This window comes from Bactrocera latifrons, unplaced genomic scaffold (assembly GCF_001853355.1).
Source record: "Bactrocera latifrons isolate USDA-ARS-PBARC rearing strain unplaced genomic scaffold, ASM185335v1 scaffold_137, whole genome shotgun sequence".
NCBI classification, from domain to species: Eukaryota; Metazoa; Arthropoda; class Insecta; order Diptera; family Tephritidae; genus Bactrocera; species Bactrocera latifrons.
Window position 1 is genome coordinate 777,732 of NW_017534819.1, and position 22,214 is coordinate 799,945.

At 37.3% G+C, this 22,214-nt stretch overlaps 1 protein-coding gene across 6 annotated transcripts in view; it reads left to right on the plus strand.

The window, feature by feature from the left end:
• The first annotated feature begins 749 nt into the window (after positions 1–749).
• Positions 750–22,214, plus strand: part of LOC108965218 (protein NDRG3) — a 62,059-nt gene continuing 40,594 nt past the window's right edge. For 5 of the 6 annotated variants that reach the window (XM_018927456.1, XM_018927454.1, XM_018927457.1 and 2 more), the window contains exons 1-2: positions 750–1,519; positions 21,543–22,083. In XM_018927456.1, the coding sequence (XP_018783001.1) occupies positions 21,848–22,083 (236 nt within the window). In that variant the 5' untranslated portion in view covers positions 750–1,519; positions 21,543–21,847. The remainder of the gene's footprint in view (positions 1,520–21,542; positions 22,084–22,214) is intronic. The other variant, XM_018927455.1, reaches the window with a different exon arrangement.

The following is a 22,214-nucleotide window of genomic DNA, read 5'->3' on the forward strand; positions in this document are numbered from 1 at the left end:
CACTAACAGTGTCMTTCGAAAATTGTGTGTAAGGGTATTTGTTGTAATTAAGGTAGTTTTTCGAAAGATATTAGTGAGTTAAGCTTTTGGAACTTTTTAGTTTTAGACCTTAGAATCCTTAAGTTTAAATTTAAGAGCTTTGGAGTTAGGCTACCTGCAAARGTATACACATGTGTTTGAGCTTTTGGAGTGTGTGCCTTGGAAATACTTATTTAAATAAATTAACAAAAGAAGCTTCAGATGTCAGGGTTTCTCCTTTTGTTAGCAGATGTTGCAGTATTATATACATATGCATGTAGGTCTTGGCTTTATTACCGCTGCTATTGATTCGCCAATAAAGAAGAAGAATTACTCAGTTTAAAAATACCTTATATTTTTTTGCACATATCTTTTATATACGACATACGAGCCAAAGTTTTTCTAGAGAATACGTTCTCTGGTTCTAYATCCTTTTTTATGAACTAACGTATTTCCGTTTGCACAATATTCGCTTCCGTCTTAGCACGAATGGAATCGTTTTTACGCTCTCAAAAAAAGCGCCCTTAAAAATACCATTTATTATTTTCTTATAATTTATCTACCCTCCGCTAGATGTCGCACCTCAATATTTTTGTTAAGAATTCTTATTTGACACTTTCATCGCAGCCATCACCGTAATCGCATATTTACCATCCACTCCTCTTCTCCAGTCATTCGCATTGACAGCTCCAATATTCTGCTCGCGCTGACCGAACAACCAATGCTCCAATGGCAATTTTGACGTCGCAGCGAACGGTTGTGTCTTGTTTCCGTCGAGTTGTAGAGGGGTTAAAGCACAGCTAAGTGGCCAATTTGTTGTACTGAGTCAGATAACACATTTTCCCAATTGACTAAAATAGCGCTTTWAGTGAATCAATTATAGAAATCTTCGAATAATAAACGGAAACAACGAATTCGTGCTCACAGCCAAGGCGGTATTATACGCTCTTAATAACCATACAAAGAATAAAAGCAAACGAATTCAAGTGACGAAAAAAAATTCGCTGAAGAAAAATCATTAGCGAGAAGGTGAACAAGCAAATTATTGATTTTCCGTGACGAAACAGCAGAATAAAGAGAACTTAAGAGCGTCAGCTGAGGTGAAAGACGACAGTGTTAAAAAGAGAGAGAGAAAAAAAAACACACATTACGAAAATTTCTTTTAACAAAAATATTGAAAAATAACACAAATATTGCTAATTAACAACAACAAAAGTTAAAACGGTGTTTATTCTTGTTGTTATCTCGTAGCAGTAGTGAAGTAGTAAAAATATATGTATGTAAAGAGGCCCCCGAACAGCCGCTGAACATAAAAAAGTAACCAGTGTGCAAGAAATTTAAGAGCTAAGCGGCGTCTTTTGCAGCGGAAGTGCATTTACATTCAGGTCACGCGTCGCGCGCTCATACTCACGTACGCACTCGACTGCCGTCAGACGGGAGTTGCAACAGCAGCAAAGGMGAAATAGCAACTGATAAACCAACAACAAACACACCAGTACAGGTGAGTTCTATTGTGTACGTGGAGSCGCGATGCACGAGCGAGTCACTTAGTTACTTTGGTGCAACTTGGTTGCAGCCGCCTCTTTGCCCGCATGCTCTGCACCGCAAAGGACATACGTAACTGCTGAAATGACAGTCATTGTTGTTGTTGTGCAGTTACGTTTGCTCTGCCTGCGTGGCTGTGGCTGCAGCGTTTGTGCCTCTCCTTGAATAAAAAAACATGCATACATACATACATACATACGCACATCCTAAAATATTTGTATGATAGTACAAATGCATGTATGTGTGCGTGTGCGTATAATTTTTATATTAGCGTGTCTCTCTTTGCTTCTGTGGCATTATCAACACATAACATACCATCACCTTACATTATCATCACTTTGTTGCACATCGCCTAACACATTTACATACATACACATAAATCAACTTTTTATTCATTCACCGCCACGATTTGTATTACTCAACCCTTAGTAACCCTATGTAGTACCTGTATGTAGGTGGTATTCTATGTCTATTTGTATCATTCCTCTGCACACATCCATGTTGGAACGAAAGGCGCTTTCAGCTCAGATAGCTTGTCGCTTTTAGTTTCGCTGTCGATTCTCCTCTTCTTTTGCTGCCACAACTATTAATTTAGTATGCTGTAATACATCTTAACCGTCATCATCGCATTTACCTTCAACTTTGAACCGTTTTCGCCATGCACACATACATAAATACATCTGTAGTGCTCCAACCTTACCAGTATAGGTATTTTCGTCTTAACTAATTTGTTTATCTAAGTCGTTTCTGCTTATTTTTATGCCACTCAATGCCACAATATTACCTGACCGCATAAAATTACCTCATTTCGCACATTACACCGCATTTGTTTTTGTTGTTGATATTCTTTATCCTTTTATATATATATCTCTTTGCATCTAATTTTCTGAATAGGATTGCGGTTCTCATTTATTATGAAAATCCCTCTATACCTTTCGTTTTATCTCTCCGCGTGGCTTCTTTATGAGCTTAATTTATTTCTTTTTTGCATTGAATATTTAAGATTTTGATAAAAAAAAAGGCTTTAGCTTMTTCTCGAATRAATTTATTAAAATAAATATGTATGTTTGATTGATATTTTCGCCAGTTGYTGATATTAAAAATAAATTTTAAAACTAGCTAAACTTCCATTAGTTTTTAGAATTTAGAGTTTCGAAGATAKTAGCGTAAGTTTTTTTTAATGCTGTTTTCAGGGTCTMTGAGGAAAATATTTCCGAAACGRCTTAGCCAATYGGCTTCAAYTTTTCAYACGGTSTTMTTAGATCTGTCAACACCTTTTTCTYTAAACGCTGACTTCGATTGACTYGAGTTTTTTACACGATCTTCTTAGATTTGTCAATACTTGTTTCCCAAAACGCTGATTTCAGAGTCGGAGAGGAAAATTTTTCCAAATCTACTTGTCCGATTTATTTAAGAAACTAATTTTTTTGGGAGGCCGCCGTTTTGTCAGAAATCAAAATKTTGGCTAGTACTTCGATCATTACCTCCATTAATCAATAGTAATAATATTTTCTTGTTTTGGAAAATAAAATAATTCCAAGCAGAAGAGCCTTTCTCACCAATAAACACACTTTTTCGGAGGTCTCTCTGGAGATTGCCAAAGGAATCAAGGGAATCCAGATTTTTTCAAAACATATAGTCGCATTAAATAGCATTAATTTCTGTCAAATCACATTATTTCTTGTTTAATTGTTAAATATGATGAAAAAAAATATCATTTTCTTTGACTTGCAAGAGGTTATAACCACTTAAGCATCACTTTTCATCTCTTTGTTGTTACAACAAAARGGAYTTTTTTCTGATTTTCAGTAYCTTATAACCTTTAGCTCATTACTTTTTATGTCTCAGTTATAACTTGTTTTCTTTTCCGAGTAAAAAATGTTAGCAGTCTCTGAATTCATAAAAAAAAAAGAAAAAAAAAATTCTAAGCACTATATATATAGTATATATAGTTATTGTCAGAAATATGTTTAATACAACGTTGTATGTTATATATGAAACTAAATGTTTATGTATGCCTGTATATGTATATGTGTATGTTCCTGTATGTTCCACTGATTGGAAATACTAATAACTTTAATTATAGCCGCAAGTATRTATTATACAAATAAAGGTTTAGAAAAACACTCGAAATTCTCATTCACAAACTAATTCGAGGTTAGGTGTAAAAAATTAATCAAATTACTGTTATGAAAACAATTAAAATTACAGTGTTACACAAATAGTTATGACTGCATGATTATAAACAAGCTTTCGGTCACTTTCGAATCATTACAAATTAAACTCTGTTCAAAAAATKTCTAGCAAATAAAAATTGAAGTAAGCTATGTAACCGCTTGATCGCTTATATATAAAAATTACATACATATATCGAGTTCTTTTTTCGACCTCTAGCCACTGCTCAAACCACCGCCGGGGAAAAATGCCTTTTAGTGCCTGGTGCCTGGTGCTTGGTGCCTGCTGCCCAGCGCTTGGCGGATGGCGGTGTCTCCAGTCAGGCGGCCGCGTTTTTTTTTTCGCGTGCCAGTCGCTCGCATGACGCTCGTAGTGCTGGAAGAGCAAGAAAAATAAAACTATAGAAAAATAACAATGAGAAAAGCTTGGAGCAGGTGCTCGCCAAGGGCTAAACACGTTGTTACACAAAATAACAACAACAATACACAACCCTTACAATACGCCGTTGTGCCGATTGAACGTCGTCTGACAATCGCTTTGTACTCGTTTCCAAAGCGCTGTAATGACGTAATGCGCTGACTGTTTCCACTAGCGTCGTGCTTTGAAAATTCAGCTTTCTGATAGCGCTGATGTTGGTGTTGAAATTCGTTTGGTTTGGTGTGACTGCCGTTGGAGTTGTGTTTTAGTTGCTTTTGAGCAATAAATAATATATGTACTTATACATATCTATATATATTATATATATGTATATGTAGTTATAGTAAGTAGACTTGCTGGCATAAAATGTAGCAATCAACAATATTATCAACAATTCGGCGAGCTGTTGGGGCTCCGTAGCTTGTCCTTTCTTACGCTCTATTTCGATATATTGCTCTCTGTGATTGGCCCTGGTTATATATTTTTGGTTTAATATGAAGAGAATGTACATAAAACTAGAAACTGGCTTGCCGTTTTAGCCACGCACTTAGCAGTAAGCCTTTTATATTTAATTATGTGCCTATGTACATATGTATAYMTATRCATATACTATACATAGACWTATGTGCACTTACGCCTTATAGACTTCTTCCTTAGTTTTTAGCAAGTGAACTGAGCAGTTCATTAGTAGCAGGCGGGTCGTCTGAAGGCGTTTCTTGGCAAAGTTGTGTGCTCGTTTTTTCACCCGTTGCCTCTGTGACCTTTGTAAATCGAAATTAAGTTTATGAGAGAAKTAATTTTTGCGTTTTTTTGCATCAGCGTCTACCAACCATTGCATTGCTTGAAACATTTTTATTTATGATTTACTCCTGTAGTTTTATGATTATGTGAACATAAATTATTTGGGGGAGTGGTCGCAGACTGAACGGCCTATTATAGAAAGGCATATACACTCATAATTTATAATTAATAACTAAAACTGAAACTAAAATACAATTTAAATTTCTCTTAGCTTCATATTTTATACGACTGCAACGCCATCTAGTGACAAAATACGAAAAGACTTTTTCGACCACCCAATATTTTGTCTTCTGAAAGTCCGAAATTTTTTTTTTACTAAATTGTTATGAATTTGAAAACTTTACAAAACTATTGTATGGTGTTCCCATAACTTGACATTTAWATCGAATTTCTATACATTTTTTGAATTTTTACACAAATCTTTATTATGRTCTTCAGAATAGGCTCCTGAGCCAWTGCTTACATGCCAAAACCTAACCAATTTTCCATATACCAAATGTTATTGTTACAAGCCTTTAGTGAATTCGGCCCAATATTAACCAAAAGTGTTGAGTCAATCCATAAAAAATGTCAAGATTTCTGTTGTTTCTACGATTTAAAGAGCACTGTTTCTTTAGCTCTTCCCGAACAGAGATTAAATTCTACAGCACCTTTAGAATATTGTTTTAAATTTTCAAGTAGATCCGAGAGATAGTTCGGGGATATAACCTTTAGAACTTATGCGCTCGAGGCTAGCTGGGCTAAGTGTGCCGTCTTTAAACGGTGTTATCCAAAATCCAATTTTYAGTTGTTTTCCTTCGTTCAAGTTCTAAGTTAAGGTTTTAACTAAAACACACAGTCTAAATGAACTAGTCCGGGTAAAATTTTTTCARATGTCATAAAGTTACTTTATTTTAAAAATATTCTCAAACACGGTATGCTTTAAATTTGTCTTCCATGACTTGCTTACATAACCTCAAACGAGCGGTCGATTTATCATTCACGTGGTTCACACAGCACTCATACATATGTACTTAACAATATCCGCTTAGTAGCTTAAAGAAATATAAATTGACGCAATGACAGAAATCATCTTGCTGCAGTGCTGCTCTGTAAGGCAGGATATGAAACCCTTGCGTCCCATTATTGCAACCTGAAGCATTCAATATGAATGACAAGCGCAATATTTTCGCTTAAACAATGTTCATAGGACTCGAGTGCATCCGAGCAAGAGAGCAAGCAATAAGTATGCGTGTAAGTATTGGTATCAAGTGGCATCCACATGCGTTTGCTATATGAATACCGTCAAGCGCAGTCATTCAATGCTGCGTGGTAACCTTGYACCGCGCTGGGATAGACGTTTACCCACATAATCCTGCCTACACAAAAATCGCCACGTTCAATTTCCGGCAGCGCAGCAACACCAGACGTGCGGAATGCTCCACTTGGTCAGTTATGYAGCGTGTTGCAACAACACTKTACTGAACACCTACATACATACCTAWAASTCATTGYATATCTCCGTCCGCAGGAACTTCGCTGTGTTCTACCCGTCCACAGCCACAGAAGTAAACACACTTGAAGCTTTTCTGCTCCCAATATGTGTGTGCTTAGTATATTTGTGCGTGTGTGTGTTGTCAGTCTGCTGGTTCAGAAGACAAGTTTTTTGCTTTTGTGGTTGGTGGATATTATTTTGTGCTTTTTTCGCACATTATCTTATGCTTGCAGTATGCTTCGGGCATAATTTCACACTTTTCACTCAGTATCGCCACTGCTCCATGCTTAACTTAATTGATTTCACTTTGCAATGGTGGTAACACTGGCGCATCTGCATTGGTTTGATAAGACGCACTAAAACTCGCTCTTTTCGTCTCACTGCACGCACACACAGAGACAGAGAAAGCGTGCAGTTTGATTCTATGACAGTTTTTTTATCGTGGTTCGTCCGGATACATCTATTATTGTGGTAAATACTTTTCAAAAATGAGTTTTAAGTCTTTAGACAAATATGAAATTGGATCAGAATCAGCACCCATTACTGATTCTTCGGGAAATTGAGGGGGCGTTATCTTAAAATATATAGTACTTAGAAACTCCGAACTGATTGATATAAAAATGCCTAGAGTTGTTACTTGTAATTCTACTCTTACTAATTCTCCCTGTCAATATCATCGGCGTAAGGAAACTGGGAGTCGCCAGGTTGTCTGAAACCTCGTTAGCTATCGAGAGCAGTTTTTGAAATAGCTCAACGTCAGTTTACATAGCCGAATTAGTTTTGCGGGGATACCAAATTCTGACATCGCGACATAAAGGCATCTCCTTTTCGTGCTCTCGAAAGCAGCTTTGAAATCGACGAAGAGGTGGTGTGTGTCGATACTCTTTTCACGGCTCTTTTCCAAGRTTTGGAGTATGGAAAATATTTGGTCAGTTGTTGATTTTCCTAAAGGCCTAAAGCCACACTGATAAGATCAAATCAGTTTGTTGACGGTGGGCTTAAATTTTCACACAGTGCTCTCGATAGAATCATATATTCGACGTTGAGGCGGCTTACCCAACGTAATTGGCGCAGAATGTGGGGTCTTCTCTTGTGGATTGGACCAACAACACTAAAATTCCAATTGCTGGGCATACTTTCATCTGACCATATTCTGCAAAATAGCTAATGATGAAGAAACCATCAGTACTTTTCCGCTATATTTGAATAGCTTAGCCGGAAATCCATAAGCCTCGCCACTTTGTTGTTCTTCAGACAGGTAATTGCTATTTGAACGTCTTCATGGTCGGGTAATGGAACGTCCGCTCCATTGTCACCGATTGGGGAATCGCGTTCACCGTCTTCTGGTGTTATGCTTCCACTACCATTGTCGGCCAGTTTGTCAAGCTCTTCGTACTCACGCATTTTGTCTGCAAATGCAACGGATACTTGGTCTAAGACCGGGCGTCGTTAGGTGCTTGAGCCATATATAAAAGAATTCTTCCCGGGCACTCCAAAATTATTGGCGCTCAGAGAACTTTCACTTGCGTGAATCCATCCTCCAACTACTATAAATATATCTATCAAAATATCGAATTAAAGAGACTTCCTTTTAGTGAAAAAGTTCATTAAATTCTTTCAATTAAATTAATTGTTTTCTCAATTCGAAAGTATGCCTCCGATGGCGGTCCCACAACTCTCCGAGTACACTCAACTTCCATGTTCGTTGTAAGAATACTTCAAAAAGTTGACGCATTTGGCGTTCTGATTAAAACATTTCCCTTCCCATTGCATTTAACCCTTCTGGAATTGGCATAGCTGCAATTTTCACGGATTCTTTGCTGCTAATTAGGTTTAGAGACAAAACTCCAAATCACATTTTGACATTTTCCACACTGTTGCTCCTTAATAGTAWTTATGTGTTGGCTTTAGTGWACTTGTATATTTATTTACTTCTACWTTGCAAAATACYCGTAGGTACTATATGTGCATGAACAGGAAACAGTGATTTTCCAGGCGACAACATTGACCTACTCTCACTTTCACATGCACGAAGTGCCAAGTCTTTCGATTAACTCTTACCGCTAACTTTCGGTACTGTGTTGGGCTGCTTGTGTTTTTATGTAACCTGGCATCGATTCAAAACGTCACACGTTACCTAAAGCACGCCTCCCACTTTTCCTTCTGCCGCTAAAAATTTCCGACAACTCTCAACTACAATTTACCCATTTGGCAGCCAGTTCACAAGGGCTGGCGGCTCAAAGTTCGCAGCTTCGAACTCCATTATTTATACAATTGCCACTGTGCTGGTGTGGTGTTGGTTGTTTTTTCTGGTTAGTTACTGTTTTCATTTTCTGCGCTCGTTTGCCTCCACCGACGCGTCTACATGCTAGCCAGGCAACAAAGGACCGCACCTCAGTCTCGTTTTCCGACGCGTCTCCTGCCAGTTTTTCGTTCCGAACCACGAATAGTTTTTGCACTCGGCTGCTTTTTCSTCGTAATTCCTTATATTACATATTTGTGTGGAATTTGCCAGCAAGGTCGTTTCCTCAAACTAATGTAGTAGCTGCGAAGGGGGTTAACGGTTTCTTCTATGAGTGCAAATTATCCAAATTACGTAGATGAAGTGGCAGGTGAAGCGCGACCTCATAACTAAAATTTTGGCATTTAATGCTTCGCGTATTTCGCTGGCGTCGCCAAATGTTTGCTCGCCACACACACACATACCTACATGCAGGAGTAGAGTACGTCCTCCACCCACTGAACGCTCCGTCTATTACGTAAACCGAAGTCACATGTGTTAGCGGTTGAAGTTATTAGTAGGCGAACATACGTTGGCGTGACGTTGTAGGCATTTGTGGCTTCGTATGCTTCCTGCGGAGTATTACCTTGATTGCTTGGCGCCTCTTRTGCTGCTTGATTTTCTAATTTTTRAATACATTTGTCATTTGTTGGTTATGTGGGTGARCTGAGCATTTGTTATGGACTCGTACGAGAGTGTTACCCATGGTTACACATTTGCACTCCGCTCAAGCGCAGGTCCCTGTGGATGTGCGTGCAGTGTGCATGTGACTTGTGGTTCAATAGAGCATTTGCTGTAGGAGGGCGTATGTGTGGGGCAAAGTCGGCACACGCGGTAACAATTCCAAATATAAATGTCAKGGCACACATACATTAATGATTTCTACGAGGGATTTATTGAATTTTATGTATTTTTATAMTAATAAACTTTTCATGGCGGCGGTTTTTTCCATAAAAGTGTTATTAGATTAAATGAAACAGTAATAATATTGATTTATAAGCACAGTATTTGCGCTTATTGAGCATTTGCTCCGTTATCTGTCGTTGTTAGGTATCAGTACCAGAAATATGTAAGGGGTTACGTGGGTTTCCTCGTGTAAAAAACATTTTTTTTTAATTTTGCTAAGCGAAACATTAAATTAAATTTTTTTTGTTACAAACATACACTATTAACAAAAAGTTCTGAAATTATTTTTAAAAATTTTTAAACTCAGCCATTGCGACGCCATTTTTGATGACCCCTCGGGAAAAAGATGCGCCATCTTCCATCCTGTAGGATAACTCCTTGCAAGATTCTCTAAAGTGAAACAATACGTGTTTTAGATAAAGCCTTAACTTAGAACTGTGACGAAGAAAAAAAGTGCAACTCAGATTTTTGGCAGACATTTTCACAAAAAATTAAAATTTCAGTGAAAATCTCGCAACATTTTCTTTCAAATGGTTCTAATCGAGAAAAAAATCTTTCGTACAAGTYTTTAAGAATTGTATCTCAAAGACCTCTGTAAAATTCCATGAAGATCGGTTGAGYAGTTCTTCAGAAATCTTGCCGACCGAGTTCATAAAGACAGTTTCGAGAAAAACGCGTTTAAAGACGGCCGACTTAGCCTAGCTAGCCTCGAGCGCACAAGTTTTCAAGACTGTATCTCCGAAACTATTACTCGAATCAAACTGAAAGTTTAGGACAATATTCTATTCGATTTTTGAAACTCATTAACCCTTGTAACTTCTTAAGAAAACTTGTTTATGCTCAAATCATTCTCGTTCATAATCTTAAAATTTCTCGACCTTACAAGAGTAGAGGTTTACTTAACTATTGAAYTTATTCCAATTTGTTCAAGTTCTTTCGTTTGAACCCATTCTAATCGATGTCATTCTTAAGGTAAAAAGCCTTTGTGTGGAACAGATATTAACTGTCGAGCGAAGGAAAGAATTTTGTGCATTTAAACAATTTGAGATTGTGCCTCGGTGAAAAAGACGATATTCGGTATCTACTACGCGCCTTTCTGACAATATCAATTAGCAGTAGCCTTTAAGCCTGGTACTCTAGTATAATAAAAATTAGTTTATTGAGTGCTTTGTTGCAAATTTGGTACCACATAAACATAACTGTCCAAAGCTTACATCACAGTTATTCCCTCGAGTATATTTAAAGCCCATAAGCTACAGAAGCTGAGTATGGCTGCTAATAATAGCCTATTTGAAATTTTCAACGCTTAAGAAATGCAATAAAAATATTAGTTTGCATAATTTTTATTGCGTGAAACCGTTCCGCCCAGCACACGCAGCACACAAAGGCAAAATTAYCAACGCAAGTGCCTAAAAGTTTCAAGTGCTTCAAAAATGAAATTATTTTCCCAAGTCAAACAAGAAAGTATAACAATTTACAAGTGTGTGGAGCAGAAAATAAAAGTGTGCTCGAATCATAAAAGAATCATAAAAACGCAAACAGTCAAGCGCCCAAAAGTAGGACGCTGCGCCGCTGACCTGCACTAACCCAATTGTATGGCAGAGCTGGATAAGCGCTGCTGCACGCCATAATATASTGTATTTCCATACTTTTGCACTGACGAACTGCCGTTACACGAATAAAATGTTGTAGTTCCTATTGATTTTTAGTTTTGCGCTTTTCAAAATAATGGTTCTTGTGCATAATACATGACTATCTGCTCCATTTTAATGGGTTGGCGCTTGATTTACGTGGTGTGTGTGGTGGCCTGTTTGTTCGGCGGCGAGGGTACACGGTGTGTGCAGTGAGTTGCTAGTTGGTTGAAGTTTTGCATTGCTTGGGGTTTTAGTTGTTGCCATGCTCGCTTTTCCGGTTTTGTGYTGTCCGTTTCCGAATATTACACGAAGTTGCAGCCTGCGCAAAACCTTTGTTGTATTTGTTTTACTTTACTGTAATCTAGGCGCTAATTAACGAGAATATAGTATTTCACATTTCACCTGCGAATGGTGTGTAAATTCGTATAGGCGTTCGCCAATTGATTTGCCAAGGCACTTCAAACTACCAACAGCCACTAGAGCTTTTTAAGTAATTTTGCTTTTCCATCACCAATTTGGCACGAAGCAATTAAAGCCTCTTGTGGSATAATATTATATCTACAACTTTTTTTATTTTTATATGGTGTGGGAATAACTTTGCAAAATTAGAACTTGTGTTCGAGGCATATAAAATATGAGGAACTAAGTAAAASGCCTAAATCTCAGATGGCACATGACTCATTGGAGCATTTCGACTGGTGACTRGCGAACAACACGTGTGACGTTTTGCTCCAAGTTATAAAGTCGAATAGGGTGATATCAAACAATCTTGGTGGAAAATTGACCAACCAAGAACGTGAAATTTTCTACACACCGAAGGGTTCTCTCAATAAATCCATTGATTGATCCGATGAGTGGGAGGTGACGCCATTTTGTCAAACCAAATATCGCCAAGATTACGAGCTTTAATTTCAGGGAACAAATAGTCGATTGTCATGGCGCGATAGAGGTCGCCAATGACAGTTATGTTCTCACCGGCATCATTTTTTAAGGAATGATTTCACCTGTCCACAAACCAACCCAACTGTTTTTTTTCTGGATGGAACAGCAGCTCTTGAATCTCTTCAGGTTGCTTTTTACTCAAAATGCGACAATTTTGTTTTGTTTAGATCGCTTGGGGAGGTCGAGTGGCTTCAGCTCTTGCACAAGCTGTATTATGTACACTTTGCATTTAAGATCGTATATGTAATAATGACTGCTGCGTCTTAATAYGRGGGTGATGGTGTTGCGAATAGTATGCTCAATAGGGTGMTATTTCTACTGAATGATATAGTCTACATATTAGAGAGAATTGCCATATTGGTGAGTAATTCGTCAAGAAGAATTTACACAGATTTTGAAGTATCTTTATTAACACAGAACACACAAGATTTCGAGGTGACTTCCCGAATCGAGGTTGGTTATACTGAAAATTGCTCTACTTATGCCTAAAGCTGCCTAAGTTTGATACTTTTTAGTAGGTTGTCAAATATCTCCCTTCCACCTTTTTGTCTCTTTGAAAGGTCTTGACATAACCAACAAAACGACGCTATGCATGATTAGTTTGGATATTGCGTTCAATAGTTGTAAACGTGGAAACATGAAGTTCACTAACGCTGAAATTAGCGCTATTTTAAAGTTTTTCTGCGTTAACGGCAAATCCACTAGAGAAACGTTCCATGAGATTAATGGTGTTTTAGGGGATAGTACACTATCACGTCGAACTGCGGGTGGAAACGACACAATGGATAAGCCAGCCGTAAGACCTGGAATATAAGAATATCGGTCAAATCACGCAAACCATCAAGTTAGACCGGCATGTGGYATCTCTTGACATCGCTCAGTAGATGGGAGTTAGTCACCATTTTAAAGCATCTGCAGAAGGCTGGGTACACAAAAAATATTGATATTTGGATGCCGCATGATTTGGCGCAAAAAAAACCCTCGGGACGAATCAACGCCTGCGATGTGCTGCTGAAACGGAATGAACTCAACTCATTTTCGAAGCGGATGGTGRCTGACGACGAAAACAGGATCACATACGATAATATCAAGCGAAAACGGTMCTGGTCGAAGGCCGGAGAATTATCCCAAACAGTAGCCAAGCCGAGATTGACGGCCAGKAAGGTTTTGCTGTGTGTTTGGTGGGATTGGAAGGGAATCATCCACTATGAGCTGGTCCCATATGCCCAGACGCTTAATTCTACCAGGCGATCGACCAGAAGCGTCCAGAATTGTCCAACAGGAAGTGTGTAGTGTGCCATCAGTTCAACGCCAGAACCCTACGGGAGCTCGGATGGGAGGCTTTATCGCATCCACTTTATAGCTCGAACATAGCGCCAAGTGACTACCAACTGTTCTTGTCCATGGCGAACGCCCTTGTTTGTGTAAAGTTGAACTCAAACGAGGCTTGTGAAAAGTGGCTGTCAGAGTTCTTCGCAAATAAGGAGGGGGCTTCTACGAGGGGAGTATTATGAAGTTGCCGTCTAGATAGAMACAKATTACCGAACGAAWCGGCGCATATTTGAACTAAATCCGATCATTGTAACACTTTTTATAAAGCATTGAATAAAGAGCAAAAACGAAGAAGGGAGATATTTGATAACCTTATGTTACCAGCAAATATTATGTGAAGCTAACTTCCACTTGGGAAGCTAATACCGTGCTTAYATACTYACGTACTCCAAATATCTGTGCGATYAGAAACAAGTCCATTTGTRAGTGTGTGTGTGATTTCGCACCACTCGAAAACTTTTTATGCACTCAACAGTAAAAACGTTGAAAATACTGCGTAGTTGCCAGCTTGATTGTTAGCTTACTTGGTAAACATTTTACTACGAATTGCCAAGCTCTCATTTTGCGCTACAATTAGAATATCCCAAGTGACGAAACATTATGAAAAATGTTGTTTTTACTTTTCATTAATATCCTACTTGACGTCCAAAGGGTATATACACGCCTGCTGATGTTGACTTTGCGTGGTGATGAGCCTCAGGAGCCTTAAATATACGCCTTCTTGAAGTCACGCAAGCTATTTGTGCCGTTAATTTTTTGCCAGATTTGAAGATGGACTGCCATAAGTGAACAGTCGTAAGAGATCTCAACTTAAGCACTTTGATACTGCTTTGATACTTCAGGTGGAAAATGTTGATCCATGCACATTTCGCTTTTCTCCGGCCTACATCTTGTAATTCATTTTTATTTGCATAATTCCCCATTACGTGCTAAGTATAATTTTGTGATTTAATTAAASTGATTCTTAAGTATGTACTTATGCAAGCATACACACATATTTTCCATTCCACCTTTCACGCTCTTGTTACTCTCTGTGTTGTGTATTTATCTGTCATTACTGTTATTTGCATCACTACAAATCGTGTTTGAGAGTCTTACCTCCTATTTTAATGAACCCATTAAGCTTAGTTCACACTAATTGCTACTTTAGCATTAGTAAGTGATTTTAGTAAATAAATAAATAATGAGTCACAGAAGTCAGTCACTGTTCAATATGGAGGCAGCCGCGAACTCGTTCTTGATAATCGACTTGAATCCAAATTTGCTAATTCGCTGACTTGCTGACGTCGTAATAGCTTCGAGCTTTTTCTTCAGGCATCAGAGACACATGTTTATTTATGTTTATATACATATTTACATATATATAAATTGTGTTATCTCTAATTAATACCAGAATTTTTTTTATATTTACAATTAACTTTAATGAACCAAATATGTACCATTYTGGTTGACCACTTTTTGCCATTTTACCGCTACAGACATTGTTCCATCAGTGTGAAACTTGTCTGGTTTCTCGGCGAAAAACTGCGACAAGTAATTGTCAACTTTACTCCATTAAGAGGGCTCTGCATTGAACGAAACAAATGGTAGTCCGGTGGAGCAAGGTCAGCGCTTTATGGTGAATGCAACAAAACTTCCCAGCCAAGCTCTCCCAGTTTTTGCCGAGTCATCAAAATATGTGTGGTCTAGCGTTGTCCTGATGGAGGACGAAGCCATTTCTGTTGATCGGTTCTGTTCGCTTTTTTCAATTGATTGCTTCAATCTCATCAGTTGTTGACAGTAAAATGTTGAATCAATCGTTCGACCAGGCTTTAGCAGCTCTTAGTGAATGATTCCTTTCCAATCCCACCAAACGAGGCGTCAATCCTGGCTTTGCGACCATTTGCTTTCTTTATGAGGTTCAAAACCATTTGATGATGAATGTTAAGTTCCTTAGTGATGTCATGGCTGCTTATGTGACGGTCCTGGTCAATATTTTCACAATTTCATCCACTTTTTCAGCGATAGGTCGACCAGAGCGAGGTGCAACTTTCACATAGAAATTTCCAGAACGAAAGCGAGCGAACTATTGCTGTGCTACACGAACTGATGCAGCATGGTCTCCTTCACAAATTTCATTGGTGGCTTGCGCGTCATTCTTCCCTTTTTATACAAAAATTTTAAAATATAGCGAATTTCTTCATTATTTGGTCTCATATTTGAACAACTGTAACTTTTTTTCAAACTTTCACGAATTTAATCTTTTTGTTGTAAAGGAAGCTAAAAATCTCACATTTCCWTCACTATATGGTATGACACAAAACAAAAAGACGCTTTCGCCTACGCAAGATTTTTGAAAAATTCAACAAGAGAATAAAGGACTATATCGATATTTGTTTTTGAAAATTGACTTGTCCATTAAAATCAATTCGATTGAGTAGAAAGTTCTTAGCGACTCAAAACGACGTTTCTACAAAGTTTCGTTTTCGAACAGAAAGCAAGCGTTGAACAGCTGTTCTGATTTGATTACACGAAAAGTATATGTAAAATTGAATAGCGTTGTTTGCGAGTTGTTTATCTATGATTACAGCCATGTGAGTAAATATGTATGTTGGTATGTGAGAAACAAATAAATATGTGAGCGCCTATWGTCTGTGAGGCAAATGAAGCTTCTGACTTAGATCACGTTGTCTACATTAACGTCAGCTCTAATTGTTGTTGTTGTTGCACTTAGCTTGCTATGCCGCACCGTGACAGATACATTTCAATGATTTCTCATCAGTTGCTAAGCTTAAAGTGAAATATGTACACTTCCACTTTTATTTACACATCGCTTACGAGCGGTCGCTTTAATATCCCAAATACTTCTAAATGTATTTCCATTATATTTATTTAGATATATTTGATTGTAATTTGAAATGTGTCACCTTATCAAATTATTTGTACGAAGTTACGCGTATGTGCCATGATAAGATAAAGCTGTTGCTTTGTTGTAAGTTTATTTAATTTAAAACTCTCTGCCTGCGCCGCTTTTGTCAACAGAAAATATCAAAGCAGAGTTCAAAAAGTTTCTATATCAATAACAAAAGTAACACGAAAGCACATTCAATTTAACAACAACAAACAGCAAAATCTTTGTTATTGAAAATGTCTGTTTTAGATTTAAACCACTTGCCGGTGGCATTTTTATTCGATTGCTGCTGCAAATGGCACTTCAAATTATTTAGTAATATCCAGAATTGAATTGTTCAATTGGAAAAAAATATAATATATGTTTTTTAGATTAGTGATACTATGTAAATTGTTTTGTAATATTTTCGAAATATCTATATGTATGTTTCTATGTACATGCATATGTATGAAGTATATATGACTGTGAGTTCTGAAAGAAACATATGTACATACTTATGTCAAGAATGCATAAAAACCGGTTTTTGTGTTTGCTTGCTTACATAAATGCGTCATTTTCGAAGCCATTTAATTTGTGGTAAAAACTTTTCTAGGTGTGAATTGAAAGCATATTGTGCTGTAATTTTTTGAGGTATTTTTAGATTTTCTCTTTGCTGTTTTAACACTTTATAYTTTTTGTTTCTAATATTAACTTTTTAATAGCCGATTTCGCGGTTACTTGTACAGGGTGATCCATTTCGAGTTTCCTTACATTTTAAAAGAAGAAGCACAGAAATTTCAAATTTAATGGGGAAAGTTAATTATCATTGGAAGGAACATTTTTTGGCATTTATTTTTTGAAGGTTATCTCTTTCAAATGTTGKCTACGGGTAGGTCTCAGATGGTTCATTCGTTGAGTCCAATTCTGGACGACTCGTTCGAGCATTTCGTCTTGTAATTGGCGAATGACACGCGTAATGTTTTGATAGAAGGTYTGAATCGGAAAAATCTAACGGTGTGATATCATACGATCTTGGTGGTCAATCGACCGGCCCAAAACGTGGAATTATCTGCTCAACGAAGTGTGCTCTTAATAAATCCATTGATTAGTGTCCGAGTTACTGCGAACGACGCCGAATAGACTCTCCATGATCTTCGTGTACACTCTGAACGCGTGATGGACGTGGTGCAAAATTATGCAAAAATGAATGCTAGGTCCCAGAGTAGGTGATGCTGTTCCGAATAGTACTCTCAGTGATCCGATTATGTTGACSATAACTTGAGCGAAGCGCATGAAATTGAAAAAATTGTAGCGAATGGTTTGCCTGAGTTTTTGGGAAAATTGCCAACAACAACCTAACAGAGTCTCAGTCGACAGCTTAGAACGCTCCATTGTGATACCCAAAGCTTTCTATATAAGACAAAACGCTTTGAGCCAATTAAGTTAAAATTTGTTGACGTGATTAAGTCAATTTCGGTTATGTTCGCCCAAGGTATGGCTGCAGAGATGTTTGAGTCTCAAATTCTGGATAATGGAGAATAAATGCCCGAGTGTTTCCACCTCAACTTCTTCCATATAATTTTGACAAACTTAACGCATGAATGCCTTTAGGACAATGTCTGGTTACAAATCATATCATTACCTCAAAATGAACGTTTCCGAGTGCGTTTAGTTGCTTAAATCTCCTTTAAAGGGGGAGCCTGGTTTAGAGGCMTSAAAAAATCGATTTTTTTGAGGATTTTTTTGGAAAGGAAAGAAATAAGTGATTAAAGCAAAATTTCTAGGGTTTGTAGTGATATATTTTATCATCATCCACACATTTTTCAGCTACGAAATCATTGCCTTTGGGAAGCGAGCAAGATGCAGGTCGCAATTTCTATCGGAAATAAAAACTTTAAAGAGATTCATATTTTTTAATAATTTATCTCTGGTTAAACTAAAAAAGTTCCAAAAAAAAAGTGTAAAATTGAGAAAAAGCGGTTTTTGACCAAAAAAATTTCACTTTATGTTTTTTTAAAATATGTTCAAACTTGACTTTTCTTAGTTTTTTTTTAAGTTTAGCTAGGAGATAATTTAATGCCAAAGATAATAAACTTTGCCCTAATTCCATACGACAGCCGGCAATTAAGAAAAATTGTAAAAATGTAAAACCGAGAAATCGCGCGTCACAGTTTTCGCTTTTCGCCCAAGCGCTCATATATCTGCTAGAATCTCTGTCACTATTTTCCTTCTAGCTTCGAAAATATTTTGAATTCCCACCTAAAACTTTCAGGACATATTCTTCTATTAGATTACTTTTAAAGAGATTTAAGCAAAAAAATCGATTTTTTGGCTCCCCCCTTAAGCGCACAGTTAGCGAGCTCAAAGCTAATATTGGTAATCAGCTATCGCAGTAAATGCTCGCAATTCCATACAGTATATGTACTGCTGCCTTAATAGCCACCCATTCTGATTGAAAAACACTAGACTGGTTCAGTAGCCGAAAGCTGAGCTTAGCGAAGAGTGCTTTGCAGAAAATTCCTCCACTAACCTTCTATTCCCCCTCTACTATGTGAATAATTTTAATTATTTTAATGTTCTTTTATCAATGTATCATAAATGCCGGTGTTTGTCAAGCCTTAAACTGGCTTACTTTATACTCCGATTGGTTATCTTTGATCTGTCTAGCATTTAATGTTGCTACAAAAACTATGGCACACGGCAAATTTATATCGAGAGGGTCATAAATAAGTTTTGCAAGCATTGAGAGTTATTTATTGCTGAGAAAATTAATAATGGTTTCTAGGAGACAAATTTCAAGAGAATTAAAGAGTAGCAAACTTGTACTGTGTGTAAGCAGGTGTGGCCTTCTTTGCTCCTTTGATAGTAGTAGTGAGGGTGAATTATTATGATTAAAGCGAAGTATATGGACCGCAAACGGAAAGTTTGCTAGAAAAATTAACTTAAACCTAATTAGTTACTAGAAAATAGAGCTAAATACACACATACATATTATATGCATAAGAAGTAGATTTTGATATCATACTTTGCGATAATATAGAATTGTCCTAAATACATTACGTCAAACTGTCCTAAACAACTTAAGAAATAGGAATTAATTTTTTACGATTTTGGCAAGAATTATAAGCTATTTTTTTGTGTTTTGAAAGTCCGTTAGAGTGTAAAATGTCCCTGAAAAGCATTTAGAAATGTTTTTTTGGGTAATATTACGTTAAGAGACATACTTTTACTCAAAATGTTTAGCACCATTGTGAGTAGAAAATTGATCACAGCTGATTTAGACACAACAAAGAGAAAAAGAATATAAACAAACAAACAAATAGACCTTGTTGAATTTGTTCCATTATTTYTATTAAATGGAGCATATTTGAACCAAGACGACTTTTGTAACCAAGTACTGTAACTTTCTTTGATATACAGTCTTACAAATCTCCAACGGCTGTGAGGACTTTCTAGATTAGATATTCCTTTTACGGGTCGTTTCCTAGATTTTGGATATGGTGAAAATATGGTCGGTAGTAGATTTTCCAGGATTTACGACTCGAGGATGAGAAGTCGATCACCCTCTACTCATTTGGAGAGGTTTCGACATGTAGGTTGAATTATCCGACTGTTGTACTAAAGATGYCCTCCTTATCCTGGCGTTAAAATCGCCAATCATAATTTTTACCAGCCGCTCATAAAACGCATCTTTGGTCATATCGAAAAATTTTGCTCTGATGTGGATTATGGCTTATCCACTGGATGAATATCAGTACTCGATGACGGAGTCTTTCTACCACCACGAATCCCACACGGAATTTGCGCTCCTTTATATGGCTGCTGTAGTAAATGTTACAAGAACCTACTCGCCTCCCTCCTTGTCCCGTCCATCGCATATTTTGGACGGTGGTTATGTCAGCCGTTACTTTTTCAAGGTCATCAACCAGCTTCGTATAGTCTTACAAATGTAACTGCTAACCCAGAGGCATAACTATACCCCATTACACYCCAAACTCATCAATACAACTCATCGATACWGCTGCAGTGATTACTCGGATATAAGTAATTCCCTTATCATTTCATTCTAGATTGCAATTTGTAGAGGCAGGCTTAAGGTCCTAGGCCATTTACGTGGATAAGAATCACATCACAGTCGTTGCGCCCAGCAAGCTCCTGGAATTAATCAGAATGCTGGACCTTTGTTACAAAAGCTTAATTATTTTCAAAATTCAAAAATATTTTAAGTATTTTTGTTAATTTCCGTCATCGTTCACCATTTTACATGCACTTTTTACACTTTCATCAAACTTTTCACACTTTCAAGGCATTTTGCAAATCCTCATTCATTTATTTGCTCACCATTCACCAATTCGTCTTCCGTCCCTGTATGCAGTATGAATTTACTTTAGTAATCAAGTATTTGCATTTAAGTACTTACATATATGTATATMGTAAAGTGGCATTGAATTTCATAAGTTGTCTGTGTGTCTTAGCAGCACTTACACATGCACACAAACTAACGCACATTTACAATTCGCTGTTGCCGCTACCCATGCACCTAAAATTCTGCTTGTATTGCAAATTACATTTTCTTTATTTATTGTACTTCCACACACACACGAAGGAAAAATGCGCCTGTTTTCWTTTCTGCCTTTTATTATTACGGAAGGAGTATTATTTGGTTTTACACTTGATTTTGGATTAATTTTGTTTATGTTTTATAATAATTTTCCTTTTTTACTTTCCGTTTATTTTTCGATTTGTTTGGTACGAACTCGAATGTCTGTCGTACTGAAAACTGTCATTTGCGCTCGCTGACGTTCCAAAACAAACCAAATAACCACAAATGCACTCACAACACGCGCTATGCAACAAACGCAATACCGCCTAACAACCCAATTTTAAATACATAAATAACCGTTATATACACACTTACATATTTACCTATATGTATGTATGTGTATACTTAAACGAACTGTAAAACCTATATGTATAAATAAATAAAAAAATTAAAATGCATTTCTTAAAAAACTATATAAAATGATAAAAACTGAACCATTGCCTGCCTATTGGATTTTCTGCCTGTTTGCCTGATTGCCTGATTGCCGTCTAACTGCATTTTGTAAAATAAAATATTTAAACATAAATTAAACCATGTAATAAAAGTAAAAGAAAGAAAACTAGCAAGCTCAAGTCCAAATGCCAACACAACGCSAGGATTGACACATCAGCACAGTTTGGCCTCAACCACAGACACACACACGCATACACAMACATATCGACTACCACAAGTGCCACTCATTATACAGCCACCAAGCACCTGTGCAACAAGCAATACAAGAACAATAAGAACTACAACAAATCACATTACGAACTCTAAAGCCAATTGAAAAAGAAGAAAGGCAAAGCAGCAGTCGCAAGAARCAAAATTCGGTTGTTGTGGTGTAAGTGTTGAGTTGCGTGCCTTGAAGATGCCGCAGTCTGAAGGCGGCTACACGGCGCTTGATAGCGCCGGTACCAATGGCCAAGATGGTAGTGGTGGCGCCATCTATCAGTCCACCACAGAGCCGACCGGTCCACACTCGGTTTTCGAATCGATGAAACGCGCCATTGGTCAGGTGGTGGGCACAACAAATGGTAGTTCCCAGGATACCGACGATTTGCTAACGACAACCAATGGCCGTCAGGCCACCATTGTTGGATCAAGGTAAGCGAAACAATGTCTGAAACGTTTTATTAACTAGCAAATTAACGTTGATATAAAAGAATGCAGTTAATTTGTTGCTTGTTTTTGTTGCTTTTGTTCGTTTGCTTTACTAAAATTGTATGTTGTAAAAA